Source organism: Fusarium fujikuroi, chromosome FFUJ_chr09, assembly GCF_900079805.1.
Source record: "Fusarium fujikuroi IMI 58289 draft genome, chromosome FFUJ_chr09".
In the NCBI taxonomy this organism is placed as follows: domain Eukaryota; kingdom Fungi; phylum Ascomycota; class Sordariomycetes; order Hypocreales; family Nectriaceae; genus Fusarium; species Fusarium fujikuroi.
The window spans coordinates 2236658-2250189 of NC_036630.1; the positions used below are offsets into that span (position 1 = coordinate 2236658).

Below are 13532 nucleotides of genomic sequence, written 5' to 3' on the forward strand. Positions count from 1 at the left end.
CCAAAATGCAATGTTGTTGGAAATGACGGATATCCTCCCCGACAATCCCCAGTACCTGAACGTAGGTCCAGCCGGGGGCCAAAACCACTTCTTCATTAGTTTGGGTCCTCCGGGCCCGCAGATTTGGCCTTCGATATCGATTTAAACGACCAAACCCCCTTCTTCATTAGCCTGTGCTTTCGGCTCTATCACTAGCTTGCAGCAATTACAGCAGCGGCCAAGACCACTTCTTCATTAGCCTGGGCTTTCAGTTCTATCAACGTTACGACTGCCGAATCCGCAATGGACTTGAGTGCGACCCCTTTCTCTCTCCATCAGCGATATCTGTCCTCCAGCGATACAACATTTCCGAGTTATTGGTATGTCTCAAGCTCTTATTACTGTGAACATAATCTAATTCCAGCATAGAATGCTTCTCAAATAAGTCGGTAACCAGATCTTGCTCATGCTTATTTGCACTACGACCATACCAGCAACCAACACCCACATGCAGGGTGCCAACTGTGCAATCCTCGAGTACCAACAACCTTCGATGCCCTAATCTGTGGATGACACCAACTACACCAAACTTCTGGCTATCGAAAAAAAGGACGCTTAGAGGCCTCTGAAACTCTCAATCGAGCTCTATGAGTCAACGTTCATGGACGCCCGCCGCCGGGCATCCAGTTATTCTGGACCTCTTTCAATCAAGGCTTCACCCCTACAAGTTGCTCTCATAGTCACCCTAAACAACCCAACAAGCACCCTGTGGCGACATAGTTTGCAGCGCCTTCATTTGCCTTCTAGATGTTTTCAAGTGCTAAGCCTCTCAACCCTATATTGATGGTCGTTCGTGGGCAATGCCGCCCACAAGGCACCCAGCCATCACTTCTGAGGCTCTCAAACGGCGGTACTTTGTTCTTGTCCCCCTCAAAATCAGTCCCAAACGGAAGGCCGCCCTTACTTCCTCATCATAGTCGACTGCCAGATTCATACTCAAGTTCCAGGGGCTATTTGCCTTCAAATCCCCTACAGCTGCCAGACGCCATTCCTTACATCAGCTTCCTTGGGTTCGCAAAGGTACCGCATTGATTCTATACTTCTCTTCTCAAGAACAATCGCTCGCGGAACTTCTCCACTTATCCTGGAGCTTCGACTGCGACTTGATGTTGCCCCTTTTCGGGAACAGCGTGGTTCAGAAGTCCAACCTTGCATACTCACCTGTAATACTATATCAGCAAGAAGATGTACAATCTGCCCTTACCCGGGCCATTTGTAACCGAAATCTAAGCCTGGAAGTGTCTCTCAGCCTGCTATCTTCGCCATACTGCGGCTTACCGGTGCCTGTTTATCAATATGTGGCCGCCTTTACTTGGAGAGCTTGGGAAACATGAAGATTATATCGGCTCTCGGAATGCTGAAGTTCTTTGATCACCGTTCCTTTCTAAATCTTACCCTGATGGCCGGACCGCTTCACTCAGCTATGTGACCAGGACCAAAGGATCTTGGTATCAATCCTCATTTGTGAAGGTTCTGCAGTGGCCAGTGGAATAAATTGGTGTATTTCTCCTGTTCAAAGTGATACTTCGGGCCCATCCTCAACAGAAGAATACAGAGGGAGTCCATAAGATAGCTTCGGCATTGTTAATACAGACCGAGTATCTATTTTCCTACACTTTTGCAGTGTCTTGAGAACGTGGGCCTCAAGGACCCAGCAAACTTCCCTACCCTAAGCACCTGAGTCAGGTGCCAAAAATGTGAAGGATTCCTCAACATGTGAAGATTTTGTTTATAGCTTTTCATCACTTCGGATAGGTAGAGATGCTAAGCTTCTTTTTCACGATGGGACCATAGTTGCGTAGATAAAAACGTACCTTGGATGAGGCCTCGTGGAATCGTACACGTCACGTGGCCACATCACGAAGAGAAAATGTTTTCCTTTTTGTTGGTTGTTTCAGAATTGCGAACAAGCTTTGGTAGCTCGACGGGCCACTCGGCACATAAAACGTGAGATATTTTTTGGGGGAGGGACTTTGGGTTTCCCGATTTGACACGATTTGTTTTCCCAATTGCGATCGGGTTGCGTGTCGATATGTCATTGAGCATGAACCATTTCACTAACTTGTAAGTGGCGAGTCGCGGCGGGTAAAAGGGCCTTGGTACTGGGCATCGATCAAGATCCATCTGTTTTATATTTTTGTTGCAGGGAAAGGGTGTGAGAATGGGAATGAGTGAGATTCAGTAAATGAATGAATGGTAAGGCGGTTGAGGCGCAAGTGTCAGAAACTGCAAGATTAATTAATTGTTTATTATCATTCATGCCACTCAATCCATGTCAGGAACCAATAATGCATGACATGTACTTCAAAGGCCACCTTGTAAAAGTCAGCAACAAAGAGCCCAGAGCAAAAAAAAGATCGACGTCGCAAGAAAGCGTTGTAACGCAGGCAGATCGATCGCCAAAACTTTGACATCAACCGTTTGGCCAGCAAAGTGCCAGTGCCGGCTACAGCATCCCATCACTTTCCCCTTCTGGAAGGGCACGTCTGTTGGAATGTTCGTATTCTCAGCGTCTTTCGAGACGCCAAAAAAATTCACGTCCCAGTTCCAGGGGATCCATCCAATGCAGGGGCAGAGGCCGAGAGGCGTGGCGTACCCAGAAGCTTGAGGGAGGGAGATAATTGGCTGACAGGGGTCTCCCGGCCCGTGCTACGGTTGAAGAGGGTCCCCACTGCAGCGGGTCGAGAGGCGTCAAAAATAGCAACTTGAGAGTCTGAAGCTGGGACTTGGTGAGGTCTTATCCCCACGGAGGCCGCGTGCCAGGGTAAACAGTTGGTTGTTTGTACCTAGTCCGTACGGAGATGGTATGAAGACTTCAAAAAACCAGCAATACATCGTATTTCTAGGAATGAGAAGGATGGTGCTGTTGGCATTTTTTATGTGGTCATTAACTGACACTGTTGATCACAGGTCTCGATCATTCTATCATGGCTAGCGCTTGGTTGAGCATCTCTAAAACAGGGGACTTTTTATTGGCTTCATTCACCCTCACGCTGCCACTTTGATGCATAATGGTTGCCAAGCTTTTTCTATTGATGGCTTCCCCCCAAAAGAAAAAAACCATCTACCTGACTGTAGAGTCTAACCCCCATGATAATAGGATCCATCCCATGTCATTGTCATGGCTCCTTAGTTCTTAGTCTTGTCTTAGTCCGAATAGAACCTCCACCCCCAGCCCTACTTTACTTTTACCCTTCTTTACCTTTACCTCCTTCTTTACTTTACTTCACTCAACCTTAACATCACATCTCCCCGTGTCATCGGACCTTATTCAGTTCCTTTGTTTCTTTCTTTTTATACTACCCATCATCGTCGCCTGTCCCTGAGTGACGCCATATTCCGTTCGCTTCGCCCCTTTTGGCGCCTCGTCCTTTCGCTCACGGACCTTCCCGACTAAGCTTCTTTAACGACACAGCGACTCTCGTTTACCAAGGGCTCTTTGTTTACGACGATTGATCTGTCAAGCGGCGCCTGACCTCGAACATCTACATCTCTCCAGTTGCCCCTATAGTCTCGTACTCATCAGCTCTTATCTTGTCTGCGATCCATCCATCCTCTGAACCCCTGCGAATACGAGACTATCCCCAGTTGGAACCAGTCAATCTCAACTCTATACACGTGGCCGACAACAATAAAATCGGAGAGCTCGGGGGAAAGTCGTCGCGCCATCCACTGCAGCGCCGTTAGACATTCGAGATAAGCTCCAACGTCTTCGCCTGTTGGCGCAGCTCGCGCGCCCGATATGGATTATACAGCCCACCCCCACAGTCGGCGGCAAGAAGAGGATCCTGGCAAGCAATTGCTCGATCTGCTTCAAGAACCCTTCAGTCAACAGGTATGTCCTGACCCAAGATATCGCAGGTCTCCGTTTCCGCTAACGCCGTGCGTCAGCTCCAAGCTGCATCGGTGTATTCAGCTTTAGCTACGTCGATCCCCGTCACAATCGGCATTGCCATCATCTTTTCGATTCTACGACCATACCACCAGGCCATTTATGCCCCCAAGTTGAAACATGCCGACGAGAAGCACGTACCGCCCCCTATCGGAAAGGCCCCGTGGTCGTGGATCACGACATTATGGCAGACCAAAGAAGAGCAGCTTGTACCATTGATCGGTATGGACGCCACTGTCTTCCTGCGCTTCGTTCGCATGTGCCGCAATATGTTCTTTACCTTGTGTTTCACTGGTGTTGGTATCTTACTCCCAATCAACTATACTAGGTGGTTGGACTATAAGGGTGATAAAACAGCCAACTGGGTAATCAACATCACTCCCCTCACTGTATATGCTCCGGCAATCTGGTCCCAGGTTATTATTGCCTGGTGCTTCAATTTTATCGTCATGGGCTTCCTTTGGTTTAACTACAGAAAGGTTCTCCAACTCCGGCGCAAGTATTTTGAGAGCGAGGATTACCAGAAGAGTCTTCACTCTCGAACTCTAATGGTAAGATCAGAAAAAGCTACCGCCAGCAAACGATTACTCACATTCAATTGCAGGTATTCGACATTCCCAAGAAGGGCTGTTCTGACGAGGGTATCGCAAGAATTATCGATCAGATTGCCCCCAACTCATCTTTTGCTCGAACCGCTGTTGCCCGAAATGTCAAGGAACTCCCTGAGCTTATCGAGCAGCACGACCACGCTGTTCGCAAACTTGAGAAGGTCTTGGCTAAGTACCTCAAGGACCCCAAGAACGTCCCAGCTGCTCGGCCCATGTGCAAGCCCTCTAAGAAGGACCGATCTTACGGAACTTATCCCCGAGGCCAAAAGGTCGATGCTATAGAATATCACACCCAGCGAATTCGTGATCTCGAGATTCAGATCAAAGAAGTACGCGCCACGGTAGACAAGCGAGGCTCGATGCCTTACGGTTTCGCCAGTTACGCGGATATCGCTGAGGCTCACGGTATTGCCTACGCTTGTCGTAAGAAGAAGCCTGTCGGTGCCACCGTCAGACTCGCACCCCGGCCCAATGATATCATCTGGGAGAACATGCCTCTCTACAGCAGCACTCGAGGACGAAGACGGTGGATCAATAACTTCTGGATCACTCTTCTGACTCTTATCTGGATCGTACCTAACCTTGGCATTGCCATCTTTCTCGTCAACTTGCAGAATCTGGGCAAGGTTTGGCCTGCTTTCAGAACCGAGCTCGCCCAACATCCCAAGGTGTGGGGTGCTATTCAGGGCGTTCTCTCCCCAGCGATCATGTCCCTGATATACCTCGTTCTCCCTATGATCTTTCGTCGCCTCTCAGTCAAGGCTGGTGACCAGACCAAGACTGGACGAGAAAGGCACGTTCTGGCCAAGCTTTACTTCTTCTTCGTCTTCAACAATCTTCTTATCTTCTCCATCTTCAGTGTCATCTGGAGTTTCGTGGCCAGCGTTGTCAGGGATACGACTGGGGAGACCAAAGAGGATGTGTGGGAGTCCATCAAGAAGAACGACATTGCGTCTTCCATGTTCATAGCTTTGTGTAACAACAGCCCGTTCTGGGTGACATACTTGCTCCAGCGCCAACTCGGTGCGGCAATAGACCTTGCCCAACTCTGGCCGCTTGTGCAAGCGTTCTTTCTGAAGAAGTTCTCAAGCCCAACGCCCCGAGAGCTTATTGAGCTCACTGCCCCGCCACCTTTCGAGTACGCCAGTTACTACAACTACTTTCTTTACTACGCTACAGTCACCATGTGCTTAGCCGGTATCCAACCTCTGGTCCTGCCGGCAACAGCTCTGTACTTCCTCATTGACTCGTGGCTGAAGAAGTACCTTCTCCTCTACCGCTTCGTCACTAAGACTGAATCCGGTGGAATGTTCTGGCGAGTTATCTTCAATCGTTTCATCTTCGCAACCATGCTTTCCGACCTGGTCGTCATGTTGACTTGCTGGGTTCGCGGCAATTCGGGGTCGCATATCGAATTCTACAGTCTGGTACCGCTGCCATTCATCCTGATCATCTTCAAGATTTACTGCAACCGCGCCTTTAACAACAAGATCACCTACTACAGTATTGTGGACGTCACCAAGACACCCGAGAACGGCATCGACCCCAAGGATAACCGTATGCGTAGTGAGCGATTGGCGAATCGTTTTGGCCACCCTGCACTTTACCGACCTCTGATTACTCCCATGGTTCATTCGAGCGCACAGAACCTTTTGCCTGCTATCTACAAGGGTCGCCTGAGTGATGGCAGAGAAGTGGATTCGGGTGATATGATGACAGTCAGTGGTTACTCGGATATGGTTTCTCTCGATCCTATGCAGAAAGGACGACCAGGCAAGAGTGCCAACAACGTTCCCGGTTTCGAGTTCGTGTCAGACAGCCAGATGGACTTTGAGTATTACAAGAACCGAGCGGAGTTCGCAGAGGACCATGGTGGAGGCGAGATCTACGGCCGACCTGGAGAGATTGCTCGCCCTGGTACTCCTGGATCAGTCGATGGTAGCGATTTCTCACGACCGGGCACGCCTGTAGGCCGAACTGGTTCTCCCTTTGCAGGTGGAGCAGCTCAGCAGCAACGTCTCATGTCTCTTGCTAGCAACACAAGCGGCGACACTAGCTATTCAGCATACCGACCAGGTGGCGCGCCGAACAGCGGATTTACACAGCAAATGACTCTAGGCACAGAGCCCCCCGCCCGTGGCCGCAGTCCCTTGTACTCACAAAACAACGGAAGCTCATCGGGTCTCGGATTAATCTCGAATGCCGCGGCTCCCGCATACAGCAATCTCAGCACGCCAGGCCGCATGACGCCTGTGCAATCACCTGGGCCTTCAGTCAGCGCTATGGGCGGCGGTCCTCAAGGCTACAGCGGTCTTGCACAGAACGAGGAGCCTTCATACGATTACTTCCGCGGTAATAATCGCGCAAGGAGAAATCCCGGCGAGGGATGGTAGAGACGCTCCGAAAAGGAGACAGTTTCATTGCATAAAATTTGCGAGGCGTTTGGGTAGATTGGGAACAGGTCCTTAACGACCTCTTTTGAATTGAATTCTGGGATGAGGTGGACTGATGTGAGATGATCTGGGCACACCTCCAAGAACAATAGAATACTTTGGATCATAGCTTTTAATGCACAATAGCCCTTAACATTTCATAACGGGAATATGAGCAATCATTATGTTAGAGACTAAAGACTTGGCTTTGCGCTGATCTTAAGCTTCAGGTGACATGGGCATGTCCCAGATCTCGTTTCATCCCTTCAGGGTCTTCGGGGTCTCCTAGAGGTCCGGCATTTTCGGGATCCGACTTGGCCGTCCCGGAGAATCGTGGAACCCGGGATCACTCTCTCGCCGAGTTGCCGTTCATAGCCTTGAGTGTCACTTACCGTGGACAGGCTTGAGCCATCGAGACCCTGTACCAAGTTCCCATGCATACGCCAACTCTACCGTGGCTCGCATCATAACCTGTCAGGCTAGGGCTCATCAGTAATTATCCCCGTCTCATGCAGCCGCCTTAGATATGTTGCAAGATCTTCTTTCAGCCCCTCAATGATCCCGTCTTCCACAAAACCATCATTCCATGTAATTCCCATCGTCAAGGGACCGTTCTTGACACTTGCAACACTGACACTCATCGGATCACTTGCAACCATGACGCCATTTGTAAACAGCATGCGATGAATGCTCCTCTTATCAGCCTCTTCAGCAGGAGCTGGAAGAGTGCCGACGTTGCTAACTTCCCACGATCTAGGTCGCGGTTGGCCATCCTTCTTCCGTAGAAGTGCTTTCCAATCAGTGATGGTCGCGAGCACCAACATGTCATCGTCCACAGGAATTTTCGATGTCTTTTTCTTGAGCTCGTCTTTGACTCTCCTCGCGTGACTCCAGATATGGTGATTGATCTCATCACCCTTTGCAGCTTGAAAGGCAGCCACGACTGATGAAGAGTGCTCGTGTGACATACCGGTCACAGCACCGAATAGTGCGTCCTTGATAGCAGGGTCAGCATTGGGTGATATGTAGGGACGCATGCTTATCGGTGTCGACGAAATGAAGGCTGGGGCGGTAGGAATACGTCTCGATAGTGATGCAAGGACAAGCGCGTGCAAAAGACCTGTCATAGAAGTCCCGTGAGCGCGCGTCTCTTTCAGGGCAGTCGACACAACCGCTGGCGGGATATCCACGGCTACCAAACGAGCCTTGTGGCGATCGAAGTCAACCGGTTCGCCAGCCCATATCTTGGGCGGGCCAGGAGTGAGGAACCAGGGTCGGTATCGTTTCCATAGAAGAGCAGCTCGGCCAGATAATGTCGACGTATAGTCGATGACCTTCTCTTGTGGTTCAGGGAGTACTGATGGTTCGGGAAAGGAGAGAACTTCGGGGACCGCCGGGTTCGCGGGCAGATAGTTCAGTTGGGCGAGTAGTTTCTCATGGAATAGCCTTCCACCCATGCCGTCCATAAGTGAGTGGTGAAAAGCAAATAAAATGTTCTCAAAGAGAGGATCTCCGTTATCTTCTCCGACACCGGACGGTCTGCCAACAACGACCCGCCACGGGGGTCTTGTTTCGATGTTCTGCCAGTACTGGTCATGCAATTCGCAGTGTAAGTCGTTCAGACACTTGTCATGATCTTCTTCAGGGCCCCAGGTACGAAATTCCACGAAATCACCCAGTCTCATCTCAGGCACATGTGTGAAATAGGCTTCCATGTCGCCTTCGCCCTGGATGCCCACTCGGAGCATAGGGTTCTCATTGATGAGATTTGCTACGGCGGCCAGAATGGCTTCATTTGAAGATGTGTTTGGCGGGACATTATAACGCGCTGATATTATGACACAGCGATACAAGCCGAACAAGTGATAGGCAGCAGAGCCAGTCTCTCTGGCCGCTGGTTAGCAAGCGTTGATTAGGTCGCGAGATTGACTGACAGGATGCCTAGACGGCGGGCAGTGCGGATCTCGGGGTTGTTTGTCATTCTGACCATTGATTTGAACGAAGTTGGGATTCATCAGCTGTAGTTGTTTACGATAACTTTGTATCTTATGTCCAGTTTGACAGCAACCAACAACCAACAAGTATCTAGCACGATATCATGTGTCGTCATATCACTGATAGATTAGGAAGGAGGAGCAAAACAAGACGAGTTGGGACGAACTAGGGCAGCTCCTTTATTCCGTCTCACATCAGCGTTTGGGTTGCATTCATATAGAGATAGCAGAACGTCTAGGCTCACTACATGTAGAAGCATGAACTTGAGCTACCTCCTTTAATCAACCTTGATTTTTGAAAAAGGTGCAATATAGAAACTCATGAAGCTTGTGCCAATCTGCTGCCGTGAACATCAAACAAACATCCTTTACTAGAGTTGATTAAAGCTCAAGCTATTAGTGATAGGGCTGAGAAGATAGCAAAGTGCCTAACCATGCTTCAAGCAGATTGGAGGGAATTTTGCAAGTGTCAGCGGATATTGAGACGGACGAGTTACTTATCTGAGCCAGTTCATAACCGTAAAGATCATTAAAAAAGCGTGTTATTATGACACTTACGGTAGCTGTAGGTTAAATTGGTTGATGGTGCCGCGGTAACGGTGAGACGTGGTCGGTGGAACGGTGACCCCACCTCCGTTAATGACGGGACGGGTACACTATGACAGGCCCCCCATGCTCGGCCACTTTCTGTAGCCTCCAACGCGTTTAAACCACGACTCGACAAAAACATTTGGTCAATTAATTTATCTTTTGCGCGCGCTGTTGATATTTTGTTTCGCGACTGTACAAGATACCCGACCTCCAGCTGTACGACCATCCAGACACATTGTTACGACTATCACACCCGAGCGATCATATTATCATATCCAAATACTTTTAATCGCCATCGCGATGCAATGAAACGCGCTGCCCATGACGACAAATAATGTGCTATCGACCTCACCATAACTGCATATAATCACACCCAATTGTATCCCCGATGGATCGCGACAAGAGCTCGCTGGCCGAGCGGCCCAGCCAGCTTATCGTGAAGCAGTCCGGGAGGAAACCTCTTTTCGCAAGCAACATCCCACGGGGAACCGACAGGAACAAAGAGAATGGCCAAGCGCAGCAGAACAATTCAAGGCTTGGGTCTAGTATACAGAGCAATGGGTTCGCGCGATCAACAACTTCGGATCTCGACAGGCGAGCGAGCATCGGTAGTCTTGGTTCGCGCGACAGCAAATTACCTACGCCAGGCTTTTCCTCCTCCACTCGAAAACGACTCTCCATGACCGATGCTTTCCGTCTCGCTGCGAAGGAAATCGAGGATGACAGTGATGGAACACAACCAGTTGATGCGTCGCCTAGCCCAGCACCTCGAGTCTGGCGCGAGAAACACGAAGGAGAAGGAAACCAGATGCGGCAGATGTTAAGTCACGATCACCTGGACACGAAGGCTCCGAGTCGCCCCTTTTCCCGAGGGTCAATTGCTTCAAGAATACCCGAAATAAAGAAAACGCCAGACAAGACCGACTCGCCGCGACGACGGAACTTTTATGGTAAGTCCAGGGCAGGACTTTCCTTTACGCCTAGAGAGCCGACCCAGGAGAGTACTACGCCTGTGCATGCACCTCCAACCACAACTGTCAATGGGATTAGACCAGATAGTCGGCCTGGGAGCGCTGCTGGACTGCGAATAGGGTCGCACTCGTTGAGGCAAATGCCTTCTAAAGACGACCTGACGAAACAAGGACGGATTCCTGCTCTAGTCCCTGGTATCGAGGAGTTGTATCCGTCGATTGAGGGCCAAGAAGCTCAAAACGAGGCACCTGGCCCAGCATCTCCCGAAAAGAGTTTCGCATGGCAGGTGGATGACGACTTTACGGCTGGAGAGTTGCAAGTTTCAGACAGCCCAAGGCTACGTATGGGCGCACGTCCGTTTGCAAATCGCATTCACTTCGATGAAGGGAGTGAAATTGACATCAACTCACGGACGAGGGTGGCGCCGCCTGGAGCGAGGAACACCAAGCTTGATGAGATTCGGTCAAGGGAGGTCAGGACAGGAAGCGATATTCCTCTCGAGCCGCCGCGGCCACATAATACAAAGATAGACGAGATACGGGAGCGTGAGGAAAAGGTCGAACACCAAATACCCATACCTGATCGAAACGCACCGAGACCAAGAAATACCAAATTGGACGACATACGACAGCGGGAGGTTAACGGCTTACCCAGGAGGTCAATGGCATCAATCAAGTTAGAAGAGATTCGTGAGCACAATGCAATGAGTCGCTCACGCTCTCCAGAAGATCGACCCAGGACGAGCCGAGGGATGCTCCCAGAGGCAAAGACGACAAGTGAACTCGAACCGAAAGAGCCGTCGCCTCGGCCTCGCTCTGCTTTTGAAGGGGCCGGCGTCAGTATCCCTGACACGCCTGTGACGATATTCAAGTCGCGACGCGAGAGCGCAGAATCGGACCACCCTAGGGAGGATGGTGACTCAAAGGACGAGACAAGTCGTCCGCGACCAGGTCTGTCGCACACACGTACTGATTCCCGAGACTTACTGCGACGCCTGGCGCGGGCTGCCAGTTCCAGCCCTGCGCCTGAACCTGAGCCGCGACAGGTGGCCGACACTGACAAACCCGCTCCGTTGCCCCTAGAACCGAAGCCTGACACTGCTTCTGCAATTCCTCAACCTTCAACCAGCAATGGCTACAGAAATCGTCAACATCGCTCTAACAGAGATTTCAGTCCCAAACCTAGTGTCGCATTTACTGGCTTGTCTCGAACTCGTTCAACGGAATCTGTTAAGAGCAAGAAATCCATGAATTCGGAGGCGGATCCCACAGACCGCATTGAGGCGGAGGCCAGTCTGTTTGCGCCTGGCGATAATCACTCTGAGAAGGGTTCTATGAAAGCCCCATCTCCAGAGCCTGATATCGATGATGCAAAAGATATCGATGCGACACCGCGACCGACGAAGCCGGATCCATTAACTATGCCCACGCCAAAGGTCACGGGCGCATACGTGGAAACACCAGCGACAGTCAAGGTGGAGAAGATTGAAATAAAAGACAAACAAGAAAAGCCAAAGAGGGAAGAAAGGCCATTGCGACAAAGATCTGCATCGTTCCGTGATAAAAGGACGGATAATGCTATGAGTAGTAGCGATAGGGACACTGCATCAGACCCGGGGACAGACGACAAACCGAGCACCAAAACCTCGTCGAGTGGGGTGAGGAGACGGCGCACTCGATCTCTTTCACGGCGCCGAGGAATACTGAAAAACTCGGCCAAGCTTCCAACAGTCAAAGACGACTTGAGAGAACTCCAACGAACACATCACATCGAGGACTCGACGCTAGATGATCTTGAAGAGGTTATTCTCGGTCGCAAAGCCCCATCTCAGGAAGTTGAGGCTCTCCTTGATAAACTACCTGAGAACTCATCATTTGATGACGATTTCGACTTCGACTTGGAACTTGACACCAAACTGAACACACGAACCAACCAAATCGATCCTCAGAATAACGACAACTCGGATCTAGATCGAATGACTCGCATGAACAATACCCTCAAGAACAGCCTGTTCGGAATCCATACCGCAGCAAGGGGCATTGAGCGTCTTTCTGATCAAGTCAGCACCAAGAATAAAGCTGCCGAGAACAAGGCCACTGAAGAGAAGTCAACTGAGCTCAAGACACCTAAAGAAGAGCCGGCTGAGAAGAACCTCCTTGACATCGTCAAACCCGAGCCGCTGCCTGAAAAGATGGCCACCCTCCACGACAACCACGGCGCTAGCACCGCCTTCATCACGCATTCCGACGGCAAGACGGTGTCTTACGTTTCACTACCACTTCCATCACTCTTCCACCGCAAACCATCATTCCGCTTCACAGTCTTTGGTTTTGTTCTTTTCCTCCTCGGCCTTTGGTATGCTCTCGAGTCTACTATGTGCCTCGCCTTCTGTCGTCCTGTCAGCTGCAGCAATCCTCCCTGCGTCTGGTCCGTCGATGATCCTACATTTGGAAAAGCCATTCCCGTGAAGTTGGACCAGTGGGTTACTGGCGGCTATGGTCGCGTCCTAGCTGGACAACTCATGGAAGAAGCGGTTGACTGGTATGCCGACATGAAGGACGTCTGGTACGATCGCGAGATCACCGACATTGACATTCACGGGCTCTCATTTGACAAGAAGCGTCAGCATCGCCGTCGTCTTCGTAAGAAGGGCCTCTTGAAGCGTCGCGTACAGACATCCGAGGAGCGAGCAAGGCTGGAAGCTTGGCAGCGAGCCCAGGAGGAGGAACAACGACAGCAGGCAGCGAGAGAGATGGGTTATGAGATTCGAGTCGACGATGATGAGACTGTCGGAGGAGATACCAGGGTTTGGTGAATTAAGCGTATACAATGGTCAGAGTGGTGGTTCTATACAAGCACCAAGGGGCAGTTTACATTGCTATTAAATGCATATCGGAGCGGGCGTTCAAAGATACATTATTGCACTCCTCAAGTAGTAATGATAATAGATGGTGGTGATATTCTCAGATGGTATCAACCTCGTACCCATATATAAACAAGTTGG

The 13532-nt window shown here is 50.4% G+C and overlaps 3 protein-coding genes; 2 read left to right on the plus strand and 1 right to left on the minus strand.

The window, feature by feature from the left end:
* Positions 1–3781: 3781 nt before the first annotated feature.
* On the plus strand, positions 3782–6932 carry FFUJ_09467 (related to RSN1 Overexpression rescues sro7/sop1 in NaCl; the record flags this gene model as incomplete). XM_023568627.1 has 3 exons in its annotated part: positions 3782–3874; positions 3931–4482; positions 4536–6932. The coding sequence occupies 3 exons, from the start codon at positions 3782–3784 to the stop codon at positions 6930–6932; spliced, it is 3042 nt and encodes a 1013-aa protein (XP_023435793.1).
* Positions 6933–7450: 518 nt separating this feature from the next.
* FFUJ_09466 (uncharacterized protein) lies at positions 7451–8952 on the minus strand (the record flags this gene model as incomplete). XM_023568628.1 has 2 exons in its annotated part: positions 7451–8858; positions 8906–8952. The coding sequence occupies 2 exons, from the start codon at positions 8950–8952 to the stop codon at positions 7451–7453; spliced, it is 1455 nt and encodes a 484-aa protein (XP_023435794.1).
* Positions 8953–9944: 992 nt separating this feature from the next.
* Positions 9945–13343, plus strand: FFUJ_09465 (uncharacterized protein; the record flags this gene model as incomplete). The annotated part of the gene is made up of 1 exon (XM_023568630.1): positions 9945–13343. One exon carries the CDS (start codon positions 9945–9947, stop codon positions 13341–13343), a length of 3399 nt encoding a protein of 1132 aa, XP_023435795.1.
* Positions 13344–13532: the final 189 nt, after the last annotated feature.